This window comes from Macadamia integrifolia, chromosome 13 (genome assembly GCF_013358625.1).
Source record: "Macadamia integrifolia cultivar HAES 741 chromosome 13, SCU_Mint_v3, whole genome shotgun sequence".
In the NCBI taxonomy this organism is placed as follows: domain Eukaryota; kingdom Viridiplantae; phylum Streptophyta; class Magnoliopsida; order Proteales; family Proteaceae; genus Macadamia; species Macadamia integrifolia.
In genome coordinates, this window is record NC_056569.1 from 11907266 (window position 1) to 11927376 (window position 20111).

A 20111-nucleotide genomic window follows, 5' to 3' on the forward strand; every position below is an offset into this window, starting at 1 on the left:
AGTTTTTATTTCATTATAGAATTACTGAAACATGGATAAAAATTCAGATCTGTTCTTTAACATGTAAATCCATGTAAGGCGAGAATGATCATCCACAAAAGTCACAAAATAACGAAAACCAAATCTATTACTAACTCTGCACGGACCACATACATCAGAATGGACTAAGAAAAATAAAGACGGACTACGAGACACAGAGCGAGATGGGAAGGACACACGGTGATGTTTTCCCAACTCACAGGCCTCACATTCTAACCTAATCACAAACTTAAAACTAGGAAATAAAAGTTTCAACCTAGCTAAAGATAAATGTCCTAAACGACAGTGCCATTGGAAAGGAGTCACATCCCCAACAGCAGTAGCAGCAGCAAAAGAAGTAGGAGAACCACAGTTGAAATAATATAAACCATTTTTTCACGCCCTCCACCAATCGTCTTCCTCGTGTGAAGATCCTGAAAAACACAGTAAGAGGGAAAGAAGATTACTGAGCAATTTAATGAGCTAGTTAACTGGCTCACAGAAAGAAGACTTAATGGGAATTGTGGAACATCTAGCACAAAAGATAAATTCAGTGAGGATGTGGGTGATATAGTACTATCGCCAAGAACCGGTGTGGAAGCACCGTTGGCAAGAATAACAAATGTAGAACTAGTACTAGAAGAAAAGGTTTTAAAAATTGATGACTTACCAATTCTATGGGTAAAAGCACCTGAATCAATGATCCAGGGGTAGAGGTAGTAGTAAGAAGGGCTGAGGTACCTGCATGAGCTAAGGTGACAGGGATGTAGACCCACCATTGGATATATCAGAGGATGCCTCGAGAGTGTGCAAGCATCGAAGCAACTGATTGATGTCATCGCATAGGCTGGTAGAAGAATCTCTTGATGAATGGCTCGGTTTAGTATCAATGAAAACCCTGTGTCAGTACCATCGTCTGAAATTGCATGATTGGCTAACCGGGTGGCCCACTCTGGCTTGCCATGCTTTGCCCAACAAGTCTCGACAGTATGGTTAGGCTTCCCACAATAAGTGCACTGGTGTGATGCACGATCAGACGACTGTCCACTAGAACCTCTACCAGTCGACCCACGTCCTCCCCCATGACCACAACCATGTCCACGGTTGGCAAGGAAGGCAGAATTGTCTTTGGAAGACTGATCAGGTTTTGTTGATGAAGCAATACGCTGCAATTGCGAATAAGTGTCATTCAGAGTAGGAACAGTATCGCTTGCTAGTAGATGGCCATTTATTGCTTTCAAATCATTATTCAAACCAGCCAGGAATTTGGAAACCAAAAACTCATTACGTTGAGCTTTCAATTTTTCAATGTCAGTGGTCAAGGGTTGGAAAACATTGAGTTCTTCAACTATTCCCCTGAAAGCACTATAATACTCTGGAAGAGTTCTGTCAGACTGGCGAAACTGGAATAGTTTCTCATAAATATCATAGATATAAGTCATGTTCTTCTCCTAAGAGTAAGTTTACTTCAAATCGTTCCATACTCCCTTTGCAGCAGAGTGAAACATGACATTAGCAGCAACATCTGGTTCCAAATTATTCCACAACCAGATTAAAATCAAGGCATTCTCCTTCATCTATTCATTATAACCCTTGTCAGATGCTGGAGGAGGATCAGAGGTAGTATACTGAAATTTATCCTTGGCTATAAGATAAACCTTAACAGACTGAGCGCAAAGTAGGTAATTCGAACTTCTCTTGAGCTTGATAGAGGTAATTTGGACATTGACATTGTCCGAGGCAAATGCAGTAGTCACAGAGGGAGTAGACCTGGTCTCAACCATGAGAACCAAAAATAAAGTGGGCAAATAGCATCACAGAAGTAACAAAAAAAAAAACCAGCAACCAAACCTGAACCACAGAGACCAGCGCTAGTGATCTGGCAGAAATCAAGTAGGGCAGAGAAGAAAGTAAGATGCGGTCCAAGGTCTTCAACTTTTCAGTGTAGAAACAATGGGGCATGATCCATGCAATCACTCCATGTGATTTAAAACATAGTAGATGCAGTAGTAGGCGGCTGCGCACCAAAAAGGTTTAGCACTAAACTGAGATCAGCAAAGAGGGATCTGAAAAACGACTTTAATTTGATTACAGAGGCTCTGATATCATGTTACAATCCCAATGATCTATAACCAAACCAAAGAAAAGGAAAAGAAGAGAATAAGAGAAGAGAGAAGAGAGAGAGAGAGAGGTGCGATCGATGGTACTCCCAAAAGAGTGGAGAGACCTGCGATCAGTCCATAATGGGTTGATCGCAAGTTTTAGTCCTTTACTTATATTAAAATAATATTGAAAGTAAAAGACAAAAGTACCCCCATTGCCCAATTACAAGCAAAGCCACATCAGAGAAATATGGGAGCCGATGGGACCCAAAATACCCCTATCGGCCCCTATCAGTTTTAGAGTTTAGCACCTATCCCTATCGGTTTTAGCGCTAAACTCAACAAAACTCAGTACCATTCTTAAACTTACTAAAAATAATAGAAGAGTGATTTCAGTACACATACAGATTAAAAAGAAATACTGACTGGAAATGGTGATAATACAAGTTCCACGTGAAGAAGCATGGTAGAGTACATAATTTAGATAAATATTCAAGGTATAGAAAATATTTCTTATAATTGGATGAATATGTTACGTCAATAGCTAATTCTGGACACACAAAAATTGTATATTCTGATAAACAAAAATCATAAAATTCTAAATTCAATAAACAAGGAAACCCATCCATACATATGATTTGTTTGCGTTTATATACTGAAATTCAATATGTCAAGCACCAGTCACTATCAAATAGTTTATAAAAAAAAATTTTGGATGCAGTAATTAGAACATGTTGACCATCAGAATAAAGGAAAAGAAATATTATTTACTTCCTTTAAAATTTAACGATGCCCTTGATTGTTAGACCACCAGATACAAACGAACCAAAAGATAACATCATGATCTTCCCCACATATCTGAAGCACTGAAAAAATAAAAAGAAAATGCATAAGCATTACATAACTCTTGCAAAATGGAGAAAAGTGTGTCTATTCCACTAATTTGTATTAAAAAAGAAGAAGAAGAAGAAGAAGAAGCATCTACCCTATGAAAAGAAATTGTGTCCATTGTCTAAAAGCAATAAATGGTAACTACAAAATGGAGATTCTTATTTTTGTTGGGAGAAAAGTATTATCCTTAGTTACAAGATACAACTATTGAAATAAATGATGACTAATTTCTAGTTTGGAAATTATTAAGTTCATTAGCATTGTTTACAAAACCCAGAGATCAGCCAGATGAGAAGCTCAGATCTACCAACACAACACTATAAAATGACATCATAAATATACCAAAAAATTGTCACTCAAACTGACAAGATCATACGATACAGTGGACCATCTCAGTTGTTTTTTTGGCAGGGGGTGTGTATGGGAGTTTAGCGTCCCAACTCATATGATTTTAACACAAAACAGACCAAACAATCTGTTTGGTCAGTTGAATTTAGAGAGCAACATAATTACTAGAGAGCCAACAATGCCTTCCCTTATATGAAGAAGAAACAAAAGCTTTAAGAATTAACACAAAGGGTTGGCATCTTATTGCATATTCATGAAAACAGTGGAGAGTATATTATTAACCACTAAGTCTTAGGTGGCTTGACCATACTTTTGAGAAACGCACCAAGAATTTAAATGCGACAGGATGCTATTTGCTATTTTTACTGCATGAGGAAGGCTCAACAAAGTTCCTATTCCATTTACAATAAGGAACTCCTTTAAGACAAAGGAGCTCCAGACTTGACCCGTTCACGGGCAAATTTACTCTTGGATCTTGTTTTAGCTATGTGGTTGCTTAAATTCCTTCCTTTATAATAAAATTATTGTTATGTTTGTCTCAAATTCTTGACCGTTTGAAGAATGACCCGCTCCGACATTTTTTTGTGGTGACCCGGATAGGATTTCTTTTGTTTTTTTTTTCTAGATTTGTGTCTGTAGCAGAGGGATAGACCCCACAGTACAGTACAATCCGATGGATGGACCCGACTTGGAGGAGTATATAATGTAAATCTGTCTTGTTGAGCAAGGGGTTGAGAAATTTGGGGCTTTTTTGTTTTAGGGTTTCCTTGGCGAGTTTTTCTTGCCGCGATTTGGGTGTTCTAGAGAGAGATTTCCATTGTAACTTTTCTTCTAACATAATGAATCATCGTCTTCGCCCAATGACGTAGCACACCACATCGGTGTGTTAACCTCGTTAAATCTCTATGTTGTTTGAATCTGTGTTTGTTTTTCTTCGTATTTGTTGGTGTTTGTTCTAGCAAACTGGTATCAGAGCTTAGGTTGCTTCGATCATTATATCCATGGCTTCTATATCAACGAAGTACGATATTGATAGGTTCAATGGTAACATCAGTTTTAGTGTATGGCAGGTTCAAATGAGGGTTGTTCTTACACAACAAGGGTTGAAGAAAACCCTATTTGGGAAGGCGAATAAACTTGTAACTATGTCCAATGATTGGAACGAGATAGATGATAAAGCTTTTTCGACTATTCAGTTATGTTTTTCGAATGAAGTTTCTACAGGAAGTTCTCTAAAAAAAACAGATGCAGAGTTATGAGTAACGTTAGAGAATCTCTACCTCACCAAATCCCTCACCAACAAGCTAAGATTGAAGCAGCAATTGTATACCCTTCATATGGATGAAGATACTTCCATTAAATCCCACATCTCTGAGTTTAACTCTATCGTTACTGATTTGCAAATGATAGATGTTAAAATAGGCGATGAAGATTTGGCCTTATTATTGTTATGTTCTCTGCCTCCATCATATAAGCTTTTTAAGGACACAAAGATTTATGGTAGAGAGACAATCTCTGTTGAGGATGTCAAAACGAATCTGCTAAGCAAACAGAGGATTGATGATGAGTTGACATCAACCAATAAATTTGAGGGTGTTGGCTTGGTGGCTAGAAGGAGAACTAATGAAATAGGTTCAGATGATGATAAGAAGAAGGCTAGATCGAAATCTAAGCATAAGAATTTGACCTGCAATTACTATAAGAAAAAGTGGCATATTAAATCTGAATGTTATAAGCTTTTAATTAAGCAGAAAGCAAGTGGTGGTGCACAAAATCAATAGAAGAGAGATGATTCTGCAGAAGCTAGTATTGCTGAAGATGAGAGTGAGTCTGAGATGCTTTTGGTGACTGATGACAGAGTTAGATCACAGGATGAATGGATTCTTGACTGGTTGTTCCTACCACATGTGTCCCAATCATAAATGGTTCTCCACATATGAATCAGTTCGAGGTAGAATTGTGTTGATGGAAAATAATGCCTCTTGTAGGACTTTTGAAATGGGAACGATCAAGATCAAGATGCATTATGGTATTGTCAGAACCTTGCTTGATGTCAGGTATATCCCTGATTTGAAGAAGAATCTCAGTCTAGGCACTCTTGATTCAAATGGGTGCAAATATACAGCTGAAGGTGGAGTCATAAAGATCAGCAGGGGTTTTCTCTTGTTGATGAAAGTAATCAAGGTTGGTAGTTTGTATGTGTTGCAGGGTATTACAGTCACTTGTTTTGTTGCAGTAGCTTCATCATCTATGTCTGAATCGGATGTCACAAATTTATGGCACATGAAGTTAGACCATATGAGCGAAAGATGGATGGCATCATTAAGTAAAAAGGGTCTATTGTGTGGTCAAAGTATAGGAAAAATGGAGTTCTTAAAGCATTATGTGTTTGGGAAGCAGAAAAGAGTCAGCTCTAGTATTGCTACTCACAGGACCAAGGGAACTCTGGACTACATTCATTCAGACTTATAAGGGCCCTCCAGGGTTGCTTCAAAGGGTGTTGATGCAAGGTATTTGCTTGCTTTCATTGATGGTTTATGTAAGAAGGTTTGGGTCAATTTCTTGAAGCACAAAAATAAAGTATTTATTACTTTCAAATAGTGGAAGAATTTGCTAGAGAAGTAAACTGGAAAACAAATTGATAGGTTGAGAACCAATAATGGCCTAGAGTTTTGTGAAGTTAAATTTAATGAGTTTTGCAAAATAAAGGTATTACAAGACATCACACAGTTGTTAAAACACCTCAACAGAATAGAGTGGAAGAGCGTATGAACTGAATCTTGTTAGAAAATGCAAGGTGTATGTTATCTAATGCAGGATTGGGAAAGGAGTTTTGGGCAGAAGAAGTTGACACAACAACCTTGTTGGTGAATCGATCTCCTTACACAGCTATTTAATGTAAGACTCCAGAGGAAATTTGGTCAGGTAAGCCTGCAATCTACTCAAACGTAAAAGTATTTGGATGTCCTGCTTATGCACATGTGAATGAAAGGAAGTTGCAACATAGGGCCAAGAAATGCATTTTTCTTGGGTATGGATTTGGAGTGAAAGGATACAGGTTGTGGTGTCCTGATCCAAGGTCTCCAAAATTTCTTATTAGCAGAGATGTTACTTTTGATGAATCTGTCATGTTACATCCTAAGAAAGAAGCTCCTATTCATTGCGATAAAAGTAAGAAAAATTCTAACGAGAATATGGAGTTTCAAATTGGTGGTTCATCTTCAAACAAAGTACAATCTACTTCAGTTCAGCTGCGGACTTTTACTGAAGAAGATGATGCTCAAGAGAATTAAGAAGAGCAATACAACATTGCCAGTGATAGACTAAGGAGGAATATTAGACAACCACAAAAGTATGAGCATTAGCTTATGCATTGTTTGTTGCAGATACAATTGAAAATAGTGAGCCTGCAACATATTCTAAAGTTGTTACTTCAGTTAATTCTACAAAATTGTTGGTTGCCATGGATGAGATGGAATCTCTTCATAAAAATCAAACTTGGGAGCTTGTCAAGCCGAGAAGAGGGAAGAAAATTGTCGACTGAAAATGGGTTTTCAAGAAGAACGAATCTACCTCAGTTGTTGAAGATGCTAGGTATAAGGCACGGTTGGTTGCAAAGCGCTATAGTCAGGTACATGGAATTGATTTTAATGATGTTTTCTCACCTGTTGTTAAGCATAGCTCTATTCGTGTCCTCCTTTCTTTAGTTGCTATACATGATTCGGAGTTGGAGCAACTCAATGTTAAAACAACATTCTTGCATGGTGTGAATTGAAATATATTTATATGCATCAAACTGAAGGTTTTGTAATGAGGGGCCGGGAGGGCCCACCTAAAAGCTTAGACCCAAAGTCTAGGAACAGTGGCAATTTTGTAATTAAGTGACCTACCCAAAGGGGAAATACTCAAGTACCAAGAGGAAATGGCAATTTTGTAAATACCCAGAAATCCTTAGTGGGAATTTGATTTATTGCTTAGGGTCAAACTAGGAAGGGCATTTAACCCTATCGCAGGGTGTAAATAAGAGGATAAAGTAAGGGCAACAATATGGAGATCAAACAAAAGGACTTTTGCACAAAAGAAAAAAACCTAAAAGACTTTGAAACTCCCACTTTAGAAGAAGAAAATAACGTATGGAGGGGGTAAACTTCAAATGACAAGCACTTAGTGGCAAGGTGTAAATAAAAGGTCAAAGCAAGGGTAATAATCTGGAATGAAAAAGGGACTACCACAAAAGACAAAATACTAATAAAGGACTAGGAGTTAAAGTGGTTTGAAGGGGTATAATGGGAAAACCAGGTGGGGAGAGGGTTAGAATAGTTTTTAATTACCCAAAAGGAAGGAGGATTCATCTTCAACCTTGGAATCGAACCAACGAAGGGGCGGAACTCCAAATCTAATTCATGTCTTGTTCCTCTTTCACCAAGTCTGCTCCACACGAAATTCCAGGCGTATGAAACTATCTCCAAACCCTTCTATAATCAAGCCTTAGCACCTCCAATAATCATCAACAAGAGAGAGATAGCCTTCAAAATCAGATCTGGGCAGAAACTTGAGAGAGCATGAGTTGCAGGTTTCAGCCCTCCCCGTATACTAATTATTAAGCACTCATATCATGTGTGTTAGATCGCCTACAGGTAAGGAAGTAACACCATTATTCTCGGCCCAAACCAACAAAGCACCAAGGAGTTTGAAGGCACTGTCCAAGGCTGCAGGTACCGCTCAGAAGCAAGGGGAAACAGGGTTGTAAGACCAAAATCAGAAACGAAGAAGAAGAAAGTGGGAAAGAGAAAGGAAGATAGGAGAAGAGGGGGGGTAGAGAGAAGAAATCTCACAGCAGGGAGAGGGGGGAGGAAGAGAGGCAGCCACGCAGGCAGTACTCAACTTAATCTTTCTTCATTAATTCATTCCTACTATTGTGGCTCATGGCCTTACATAAGTAGGAAAAGAATTACTAAAAAAGAAAACGCTAAATATGAAATTGATCTAACATAGAAGAAGCTTCCTAATTTAAAATATAATAAAAACACAATAAACTAAAATTGAGAATTTCTACTTACCTAATAGCTACCCCAAAATAACCTAAAATAAAATATAACAAATATCCTCAAAATAAAATAAAATCCTAGAATATTCTATTAACCCTTAACCAAAATTGGATCTAGGTCTTGGTCCGGGTTCTGGAGCGGGTTTGGGTCGATCCATCGGAGCGCTGCTGCATCATTTTGTCAGTGAAGGTACGGCGGACCATGTATGCTTGTTGAAGAAGTCCTTATATGGTTTGAAACAATCCCCTAGACAGTGGTATAAAAGATTTGATTCAATTATTGCTAGTTTTGGATACTGTAGGTGTTAGTATGATTATTGTGTATATTTCAGAAAGCTCTTTGATGGGTCGTTCATATATTTTGTTGCTTTATGTTGATGATATGTTGATTGCAGCAAAAGACAGGAATGAGGTCAAAAGGTTAAAGAAACAATTAAGTTCTGAATTTGAGATGAAAGATTTTGGGGCAACAAAGAAGATCCTTGGTATGGAGATTCAGAGGGATAGAAAAACAGTGAAGCTGTGGCTAACTTAAGAACATTACACTGAGAAGGTATTGGAGCGTTTTGGCATGAAAGATGCCAAACCTGTAAGTACTCCCATTTCATCTCAATTTAGACTTTCAGCTGCTCTATCACCTTAGACAGATGAAGAGGTGAAGTACATGTCAGGTGTCCCATAGTCTGGTCCAGTTGGTTCTATTATGTATGCTATGGTTTGCATTCGTCCTAACATTTCACAAGTTGTTAGTGTGGTGAGAAAATACTTGTCATGTCCAAGCAAAGCTCATTGGGAAGCAATGAAGTGGATACTTAGGTACTTCAAAGGGACCTCTAGTGTTTGTTTGGAGTTTGGGAGGAATGGTGATAGTTTATTTGGCTATGTTGATTCAAATTATGCAGGTGATCTTAACAAGAGATAATGCACAGGTTATATATTTACTATTGGGGGATGTACGTTAATTGGAAAGCTATTTTATAGGTTACAATTGCATTATTTACTATTGAAGTAGAGTATATGATGTAGATCCGGGTTCCAAATACTGAAATCGGATCGCTTAGGGCCCACAAGAATGAGAAAATATCTCAATTTAATGGTTGAGTGGCAATCTTGTAATTTCAGAAACAACCCAAGCACTAAAAGAGATGGAAATAGATATTAGGATCAAACTGAAATAGAAAATTAGAAGAAGAGGGGTTTTCTGGAATTAAAACTTTAAAAAAGTGGGCTATTCTAGAAATTAAAGAGGAGAGGGTATAAACTGAAATAAAGTCCAGCCACAGGGTTATTATGTAATTTGAAGAACTTGCCTTCTTCTCCACGATAAACAAACCCTGAAATCTATCCAACAGCCCAACGAGAGTTCCAAATCTCACGACAACTTGGGAATAGGACTGCTGCTTCCAGCTGTGCTGTTTCCAAGCAACCAGTCTCGAACAGAGGAGCTGAACTTGTTTAACACTCTGCAATCAGACCTGGCGCAGGTTACAGAACCAGATTTGGTTTCGAATCGTTGCTCATGATTGGAGATGGGATTGGAGATGATATCTTGGGGGTTGGGATCGCCCTTAGTAGGGCTGCCTTTGACCACAATCTCAGCCCAAAACAGATTACACAAAAGTAGATCGCAGCATTAAAGTATGGCTGCAATGATTTCCAGAAACAGGGATGGGGAAGAAGAAGAAGAAAAAAAAGATGAAAGAAGAGAAGATTTCAGAGATAGACAGGGAGGGGAAAGCATCCACAGCAGCCATGGTTTCACACCCAAAATCTTAATCAAGTTTTAATTCTTCAAAATCTAAAATCTCCACTGGGTTACATCAATATAAAGGCAAACAAAGTGTAAAAATAGAAGCTAAATAAATTAGAAACTACCCTAAATAGCAACTGAAATAAAATCGCATACTAAACCACACCCTACACTAATAATTAAGGAAACAAAAATTACTAACTTAATTTCCAAAATTTTCCACGCCTAACTACATCAGTATATAGCAGTATCTGAGGCAATTAAAGAAGCTATATGGCTTAGAGATTTGTTGGGAGAGCTCAGCATGGATCATGCGGTGACTGTTGTCTATTGTGATAGCCAAAGTGTTATTCACTTGACTAAAGATCAGATGTACCATGAGAGGACGAAGCACATTGATGTTCGGAATCATTTCATTAAAGAGATAATTGCTCAAGGCAACATTCAAGCGTTGAAGATTGGTATTGAAGACAACCTAGCTGATATGTTGACCAAGCCTTTAGGTGTTGGTTAGTTCGAGCATTGCTTGAACTTAATTGGCATTTGCCGCCTTTGAGTTCAACCCTCCAACTTTTGGGAGGGCCATTGGAGAAGATGAAGATTTTAGCTCTTTTTTTTTTTTTTCAAGGAGAATTCAAGCCAAGTTGGAGATTTGTTATGTTTGTCAAATTTTTGGCCCGTTTTGAAGAATGACCTGCTCTGACATTTTTTTGTGGCGATTCGAATAGGATTTTATTCTGAGATATTTAATGGTAACAGAGGGGTTGGGCCGATAGACCGCAACCCAATGGATCAACCCAACTTAAAGGAGTATATAATGTACTATCGTCTTGTTAAACAAGGAGTTGAGAAATTTTTGGGTTTTTTCGTTTTAGGGTTTTCTAGGTGAGTTTTTCTGGCCACGATTTGGGTGTTCTAGAGAGAGATCTCCATTGTAACTTTTCTTTCTTCCAACATAATGAATTATCTTCTTCTTCGCACGAGGACGTAGCACACCACATCGGCGTATGAACCTTGTTAAATCTCTTGTTGTGTGAATCTGTATTTGTTTTTCTTTGTATTTGTTGGTGTTTGTTTTAACAATTATCAATCCCAAACAGGGTATTAAGCTCCCTCCACCCAACAGGAGGCCTAAAGTAAAGAAACTAGGCACATGGGTCAGTACTATTACTTCCCATGGCAATTTAACTTTGTTGTTCATCTCTCACTATGTGGAGGTAGATGCAGTTTTGTAGGATGGTTTTGTGAAGATCCATAGATAGGTTTTGCATTGGATATTAACCCTAAGAATCTATTAGTGTGCTCTGAGAATATTTCCTCAAATTTCGGGTTACCCTAATCTTGAATAATTTTCCTTGGATCTTAATAGTCCAAGGGTGTATGGACAAAGACGCAATCAAATGTGGACATGTTGATTTGTCTCCTAAGGAAAATGAGACCCATCTTAATGGTACATGACAACAAAAGATGATTTTCTTTTCCCTCCTTTTTTTTTTGGGGAGGGGGGGTGGGGGGATGGAGGTGAGATGGTTATAAACAAGATTTACAATGTATGCATCTTTGACCCAAGATACAACCTTTTTCCTATATTCATTGCATGCAAATGCTCTTGCATATGCTCATGCACAAACCCACACATGATCCATCAATCTGCCATTGTATCAGTGAAGCAGGCTTAGCATATATGCATATAGCTTCCAAGCCCATATTTCTAAGACTAATAAACTCCACAAAGGAAGGGTTAGAGAGGGATCATCTAGATTCAAGCATTATCAAGTAATATTCAATAGCTTTGTTGGTCTAGAAACCAAACTAGTTACTTCTGAAAAGATGCATTGATATCAAGCATTTGAATGTAGATTGGCTCAAAGGAATAAGATGCATTCTCTAAGATATTGGGATGTAAATTGACTCAAAACAGGAAACCAAGCATTTCTTTCATGTTGATGAGAGTTACCACACATGTTGACCATGAATGCTTATTTATGCATGCATATCCATATCAAAAAATATACAACTTGTAAATCTAATGAGCTCCTCATTTGTCTGTTCCATGAATTATTAGTATATCATAGTGGTTAAAGCATTGTCAACTTAAAGGAGCAATTGGACTGCCATGGCATATTGAATGAGCTCTCCTCATATCTCATGCTCAGTACATCCAATTAATTAAATCCAGTAGTTTGTGATCACTCATTCCAAGATAGATTTTTCATCAAAGCAACAAGTTTTCAATTTGTTATGTCTATCCCATACATCTTTTCACATCACAAATAAACATTTCAAGAAGAAATAATGGATTAATCCTATGAAACCCCCATCTCCTTCTTAAAAGTGAAGTTGTTTGAGTGAATCTTCTTGCATTCCAAAGCCCAAGGGATTTTCTCTAGGAGCTCAACCTAACTCCCAAGGGTGAGTAAAAAAAATGCCCATAGTATAGGCATCTCTTCAACTATTTATATTCACATTAGCAGCCTACTGCTAAAGTGAACCATCCACTTCATCAGAAGGGCTTGTCTAGCTAGAGCTCAGTCCCCCACTTAAGGGTGATTGAAACAAATCCCAATAATATAAGTATCTCTTGTGAAATGGATATTTCACATTAGAAGCAGGTAATCGAAGAAAGGATGACCCTTTACGTGAGTTCCTTCAATATTCAATTGAGAATAATGAATTATAGGGTTATTTTCTTTCACTAATGGAACTGGTCTCTTATTTAGCATAAAGGAATTGAGATCCTAAAGTTGGCTTTGCAGTTTTCAGCATGATCTGGGAAAAAGGATTTAAGCAAATATTAGAATATCTGTAATGTCCTTTCCTTAAATTCACTTCAGGAGAATACACCAACGTCACACTGATTTAGGTTTTTCAGTCCCCAGCCTTCAGTAAGCATATTCGAATTTTTATTTTAAATAGATACTCCATCTTAACAGGATTCTTGTAATAGTTCAGTCCAGATCAACCTTAAAAATCAGAGAAAAGATGATCTTTATTCAATGTACGCCTCTTTATATACAAACAGACACAAAATTGATCTAAGATGAAATCGGGAAATTAGAGTAAAATTTCTATAGAAAGAAATATACATTTTGAAGCTGTAAGGAATCCAAGTCCAGCAATAAAGTCCTGAAAGAGAAGTTCACAGCTCATGTTTTACTGAGTTTCAGCTATCACAGTAGAGCCACACGCAACAAATCTTCATGCTTCTTGGTATTCAGAAGGCATCACTTCATTCTTAATGCATATTAGTTTAATACTCGTTACAATTTTTAATTGAAAAATCCATCAAAATATAGGCATATAGCCAGCATCCTTCATTTCTAAGGTCAGTTTATCCAGTTCCATATAGATTTCCTGCGATTGGGGGTGGGATGTATCTCCCACTCTGAGCACATGTACCCTTTTATCTACCTCCACCCAACTCCAACCAGCATTCTTCCTCACCCCCTTTCGTATCATCATTTTCCTAACCTCAGATGCTTCACCCCACATACCTGCTTCTGCATAAATATTTCCCAGTGCAACATAGGAAGCTGCATCATATGGATCCATCTTCAGAAGCTGGTTTGCAGCCTCCCTACCTAGATGTACATCACCATAAAGTCTACAAGAACCCAATAAGGAGCTCCATATTACAGCATTAGGCTCAAAAGGCATTTCCCTTATCAACTCTTTTGCCTCTCTTAGAAGCCCATTCCTCCCATAGAGGTCAACCATGCATGCGTATTGGTCTAGTTCAGGAACCAGTCCATACTCTCTCATTTTGTTGAAGTATTTTATCCCTCTATCGAGGAAGCCCGCATGGTTGCAAGCAGTCAATACAGCAGTAAAGCAAATCTGGTCAAGTTTCACACCTTTTTCCATCAGCAAGCATTCAAACAGCTCCAATGCATCAGCTCCTCTTCCACTTTGAGCATACCCTGTGATCATCGAGGTCCACAAGATGTTATTCCTGTCAATTGTCTCATCAAAGATGCAACGGGCATCATTAATACTGCCACACTTAGCATACATATCTATCAAAGAGCCGGACACAAACACGTTTTGGTCTGAACCAATCTTCATTACCAGAGAATGCATTTGCCTTCCCTGTTGAAGAACTGTAAGACTCCCACAAGCATTTAAAACACTAACAAAGGTGTAATTGGTTGCTTTGAATCCATCATTTAGCATTTCCACAAAAAGCCTTAATGCCTCTTCCCCAAGTAAGTTGTCAGAGTATCCAGTAATCATGGAGTTAAGAATAATAATATCTCTTTCCCTAGTTGCACTAAACAATGATACAGCTTGAGTGATCCTGCCACACTTGGAATAACAATCAATAAGAGAGCTGGTCACAAAGCTATTTCCCTCAACCCCAAATTTGATAACATGAGCATGGAACAACATAAGTAGCAGGAGATCCTTTTCTAAGCCCGTGCAAGCACTAATTATACTCGCAAAAGTGAAGCAGTTGGGTCTAACATCTGTCCAGAACATATCTTTGAACAACACCAAAGCCTCCCTTCCATCCCCATTTTGGGAGAGTCCAGATAAGATAGAGGTCCAGGCTACTTGATCTTTACTTTTCATGCCATCAAAAATCTTTCTTGCATCAACAATTGTCCCACACTTGGCATACAAATCAACAAGAGCACTATTTAAAAAGAGATTATCTTCAAATCCTATTTGAATTATTCGGGCATGAACTTGTAAACCCAAAAGCCAATCTAACGATTTTGCACAAGAACTAAGAACACTGCATAGGGTGAATTTTGTGGATTTCAGTCCGAAGCTATTCAAGCGGCAAAACAACCTCAACGACTCATGGACACGACCAAGGCTAGCGAGCTCTCTTACGACAGAGTAACCCGCTTCCTGGTCATGCCCATGCTTAGTGGAACTGCTAACTAAAGACTGGTTATAGAACCCAGAATTTCTTTCAGGAAAAAAGGCAAACGATGGAGACGCACCTTTTTGAGGAATTCCATCGAACAACAGACATGCAAATGCAGGCACAGATGAAGAGAACCCACGCAAGGATCCATAGGATAAGGACAACAATGGGAATCGTGTAAAATAAACAAGCATTTAAGCAACCAAAAACGGGTTGCTAAAATCACGGCTACCGAGCTCAGCGTGCGTTCACTGGTCACGTCCACGACTCCAATATGCCATTTTTATCCTCTGTATACAACAATGGATGGGCGTACTTCATTCGCAGCATCTGATCTGGAAATGGACCAAGGAACAAGGCCACTGATCAAATCCTTGTGAGGGATCTTCCCTCCTGGAAATTGAAATATCTAAGTGCCAAGCAGCATGCACCAAGGTCGACAATGCATAGTTGCTCACACCAGTAGCACTATAGCACGTTTGATGAGAGGCCACCAGGCCCCAGGGGAATCTATATAGGTGAAAATCTTATCGGTCCTTGTCGGGAAACCAGGTGAGTATAGGAAGGAATGGATAGAGAGAGGAGGGATGGGGAAGAAGGAGGGGTACTAAAATTTTAAACAAAGCTTCCGTTGGGGCTGTTATCATGTATGGCGGTGTTTTTAGTTCAAATTAGTATGTAAGAGCGTATGCTGCCCACCTGAACTCAACCACTTATTTGCCCACGTGAACTCAAGCCACTTATTTTATTTAGACTCTCTCTCTCTCTCTCTCTCTCTCTCTCTCTCACACACACACACACACACAGCTAAAATATGTCTCTCTCTCTCTCTCTCACACACACACATAGCTAAAACATGTCATATCACAAGGTTAAATGAAGGGGAAACAGACTGAACAATTCTATCGCCTTTGCTTCACATTTTAGAATGTAATTTTCGTTAGGGGGAGGGGTCGCTTGACTTCTACGCCAAGGCATGGGTCAATGACAATGCATGCATGGATATCGACCATGGAGACAAAGTGGTGATTTTGCCACCTACTATGTCTGGGCATAGGAGCACGCAGCGAAGTAGCATTCTTTTACCTTTTTAGTTAAAATGATTATCAGTTACTTTTTTTTTTGCGGGGTGGTGGGGGAATTATCAGTTATTCTTAGTCACATTGTTAGATACTGAATAATTTTCAGACTCAAGTTTTATTCCCTTTATCTTATTATGATACCAACTATGCAGCCAACATAGAATATTAGTTTTTTTCATGGGGCAAGAAAAGCATCAAGGGTTGAGAGGACTTAGACATAAATCCTCTAGTGTTGGCAGGTCTTGGGATGCATATCTAATTCCTCCCAAGTGTTGGGTGGAAGGTAAATGATTAGACACCCAAGTAATTGGAGGGGGAGTCGACTCCTCCTGATCATGCTTCTTCCATTGAATCCTAAAGCTATGGATTAAAGATTGTGTCAACAAGCCTATGGGTGTAACGTGGATTTCAAAATTTTATTTTTACACTAAAAAAACCATCCATCAATATGAGAAACTACTAAAGAATTTTACAAGAAGGGATATTCCATTAGTTATTTCTTATTCTAGGACATTAAACGAAATTTTCCTTCAGTTGATAGGGCTGCATTTGGTAGTCATGCAGTTCCAGAAATGAGGTTTCATGTCAAAAACAGAATTTTTAGTTTTTGTGTCCAAATGTCGTTTTAAAACAAAAATAAAAAATAAAAAAAGGTGTTTGGTGAACCTATTTGAGGAACAATTACCTTAGTTGTGCACTTTTTTGTATTTGAAATGAAACCGAAACGACAAAACAAGGTTTTGTCCCTCCATCATTTTGCATTTTAGCAATTTTTTTTTTCCTCTACGTTCCAAAAAAAAAAATGAAAAACACCAAGTATACACCAAACGCCTTATTCCATTTTTCTTCCAAACGCAGCCTAATTTCTTTCAAGCTCCACTGGTTTCATAGAGCATTAATGGAGATTTTCAACAAATTCACTAAGGGAAAGTGGAAGACATGAAGATCAATAAATATACCTTGAAGCCTTCTATGCTAGGGGAGAAGAAGGCGAAAAGTTTTCCGGTTTTCTTATAATTTCATCTTCTATAACTTACCCAGCATGTGCACTTACTTGTGCCACATTGAATAACGATGTGAAAATTCTGATTGTTGGATATCTAGGAAATTACCTTAATTAGTTGCGTGTCAAATTTCAAACTCAAATTTAATCACTTATCTCCCATGTATGCGCATACCCCTCTCAGTTGTTGATTTTCCTAAAAACAATTTTGTTTCAGCATCCACGTCAACCATATAATATGCAACAATAGCTATACATGTTTCATTCTAGAAAGGTAATTAGAGTAATGTATACCAAAAATTCTCCTCCTTCTATTCTTTTTACATATTAAAGGCCCCTAAACACTCATTTTATTTTATTTTATTTTTGTCCTCTCAAATACAACAAAGAAAATGTAGACAATGCTCTACTACCATCAGGAACCAGTACCAAAACACCCCCCCCCCACAAATGGTTTAAACATAGATCCTGAAAATTTGATGCTTTGAAAAAGAGGCACGATCAATCTTCTTTGGGGCAGGTGGGAACTTATCAAGTGGCCACACAAAATCTCCTTTAGAATAAGAATTCACCAAATTGAGAGGTCCAAGCCATATAGATCCAGTTGAATGCATTTGGATGAGAAAGTTATAGCTTTCTTCTCTCACCTAGCTTGTTTCCCTAATTATCCATGTTATGAATATAACGAATGACTAGCTGATGACACCTCCAGTTCGAGGCTCTCTGCAACTGATCTGTTACATGGGTTAGGTGTGGTTGCGTGTAATTGAGGTCTTCCCTTGGGCTAGAACCGTAAAATCGGAAAAGTTTGAGGGGTTCCTCGTTAGCAAAACAAGAACTAGCTGATGGCAAAACCCGACCAATATGTCTCAAGTCCCAATTCATTTCAAGCCTTCTATACAATGATTGTAATGGTGATGGTGCTTCAATGTATTTGTCAGATGATCTCAACTCCACAAGAAAAACATAGATACCAAATTCCATCACTCGAAAATCTAGACCCTGACAAAAAGATCATATTTGAAGGTTAGGAAATTATCAAAACCAAAGTTCACAATTCAGACACTCCGTAAATTCGAAGATCTGACAATATTCTCTGGCTCTTAAATGGGTTTAAATCAAATATAAAAAAACTTGCCCAAGCTTCTGCTTAATGTTGACATAGCAATCAGACAGAATTCCCATACCTCTCTAAAGCACTTTAGAGGTCTTTAAGTTGGAAAAGTCTAGAGACTGAACTCTATGGGAGCCATTGAAAAATCCTGTGAAAATTCATAAATGGTGTGCCATACAATTGAGACAAGCCACAAATAACCTATCAAGGGGTCACAAATCAATCCAACAGTCAACCTATCAAATCATCAATCCAAGTGGCTGAGAAAAAGCAAGAAGGATGGAAATGGTTCCAACTACAGTCAGCATTGATAAAACATTTTTCTTACAAAATAATGTCAAAGACAATCCCAAAAATAAAAAAACATACAAAATCATTGTGAGAAGTCTGGAATCGCTGTAGATAAAATAATGGTCATTGAAGTAGAAAACTAATTGGATTTGTAATCCTACAAATGGACTACCTAAAAATGATATCCAAGTAATCCAACAACAATATAAAGCCAAAAACAGAGGCTTTAAATTGAAAATGCACTCCACACGCCCTCTTGATAGTCCTGAATTTTTCAATGCTCCATTTTCCCATATGGAAACACACCATTAGGGCTTAGACACGGCAGGGGGGGGCCTTGCAGTCTACCACTCCATATTTCAGCCTCATCTAACATGCCACATGGCACAACTATGTCCATCAAATAAGAAAATGTTGGTGGGGCATCCAAAGATCCTCAGTTTACCCCAAGGGGGCAGCCGAGTTGGCAAGGGATCTTCGCCTCAGGAAGCACATGGTTCTGAGTTTGACTCATCTTATCTCCTTGGGGCCACTCATACGGGGGTGTTTAGTGCTTTTCACTATTCGGTGAAAGTTGAATGGTTCTCATTCAACCCCAGTATGACCCGATCCATGTGGTTGTGGGGTCAGTATGGGCCCACAAGACTAGTCAAGCCAAAGGCCTAGATAGCCATCATTAGCAAAAAAAAAAAAAAAAAACCAAATACACATATCCTCAGTCCAAAAAGAATAACTGAATGCACTATAACCACAAACGCACAATTTGGAGCTCAATAAACAACTATATGACAAGAATTATGGATAAATATCATCTTTATGTTCAAATGATCTATAATGGTCCTGTAACGAGTTCCAAGTCTACACGATGTAAAAGTACATGTACTAAATAAAGTTAGGAACTGATACATTAAAGAAACACTATTACCAGAAAAATGAATCAGTCTTTCCCCTGAGTCCAGATCTTCACAGTCTTGTCCTTTTCAAATCCTCCAGATGCTATCATGTTCTCAGAAGGGTGACATGTAACAGACATAACAGTGTCCGTGTGACCTTCCAGTGTCTGGACAATTTTTCTTGTCTGAAGTTCCCACAAGTAGACCAGGTTATCCTCCGAACCACTGACTATATACTTTCCATTGGTTACAGAAAATGTGGATGAAATGCAGTATTTTGAGTTAACATGGCCAGAGTATGTCTTCAGAAATTTCCCAGTAGAGAAGTTCCATAGTCTCTGCAGATACCATACAATGAGTCAGCCAAGCCTAGTGTATACATCTAAACTGACAAACAATCTGAAATATCCATATAAGTATGTTAATACATGTTCAAGAGAGGGGAATAACTGCAATTTAATGTGGATTTTGTTAATTCAGTTCCAAAATACCGTACAAGTCTTATGAGGATGCTTTCACATTCTATATAATAATGATTTTACAAACCAACATACTAGAATTTGTCCATGACGAAAGAAAAGGATCAGAAATGCAGATAAGGTGGAGATTTCTCATGGAGAAATGATAATGATGTGGATGTGTATGCATGAATTTTTTTTTCCTTTTGTTGTTGTTGCTGTTGTTGTTGTTGTATTT

General features: G+C 38.2%; 2 protein-coding genes across 8 annotated transcripts in view; both read right to left on the reverse strand.

Moving 5' to 3' along the window:
- The window catches only part of LOC122060138 (pentatricopeptide repeat-containing protein At3g24000, mitochondrial-like), an 18182-nt gene extending 2408 nt beyond the window's left edge, over positions 1-15774 (reverse strand). Inside the window, exons 1-3 of one of the 4 annotated variants that reach the window (XM_042623319.1) lie at positions 13243-15774; positions 2892-2986; positions 251-452 (exon numbers count right to left, since the gene is read on the reverse strand). In XM_042623319.1, the coding sequence (XP_042479253.1) occupies positions 13442-15226 (1785 nt within the window). In that variant the 5' untranslated portion in view covers positions 15227-15774 and the 3' untranslated portion in view covers positions 251-452; positions 2892-2986; positions 13243-13441. Of the gene's footprint in view, positions 1-250; positions 453-2698; positions 2987-13242 lie in introns of those variants that run through there. The other 3 variants (XM_042623320.1, XM_042623317.1, XM_042623316.1) reach the window with 3 other exon arrangements.
- A 1607-nt stretch (positions 15775-17381) lies between these two features.
- The window catches only part of LOC122059949 (COMPASS-like H3K4 histone methylase component WDR5A), a 15890-nt gene continuing 13160 nt past the window's right edge, over positions 17382-20111 (reverse strand). Inside the window, exons 2-4 of one of the 4 annotated variants that reach the window (XR_006134177.1) lie at positions 19448-19753; positions 18305-18432; positions 17382-18112 (exon numbers count right to left, since the gene is read on the reverse strand). Coding sequence is in view for 2 of the 4 variants with exons in the window: in XM_042623048.1 (XP_042478982.1) it covers positions 19460-19753 (294 nt within the window). In the remaining 2 variants the exon portion in view is untranslated. Of the gene's footprint in view, positions 18120-18304; positions 18433-19308; positions 19754-20111 lie in introns of those variants that run through there. The other 3 variants (XR_006134176.1, XM_042623048.1, XM_042623046.1) reach the window with 3 other exon arrangements.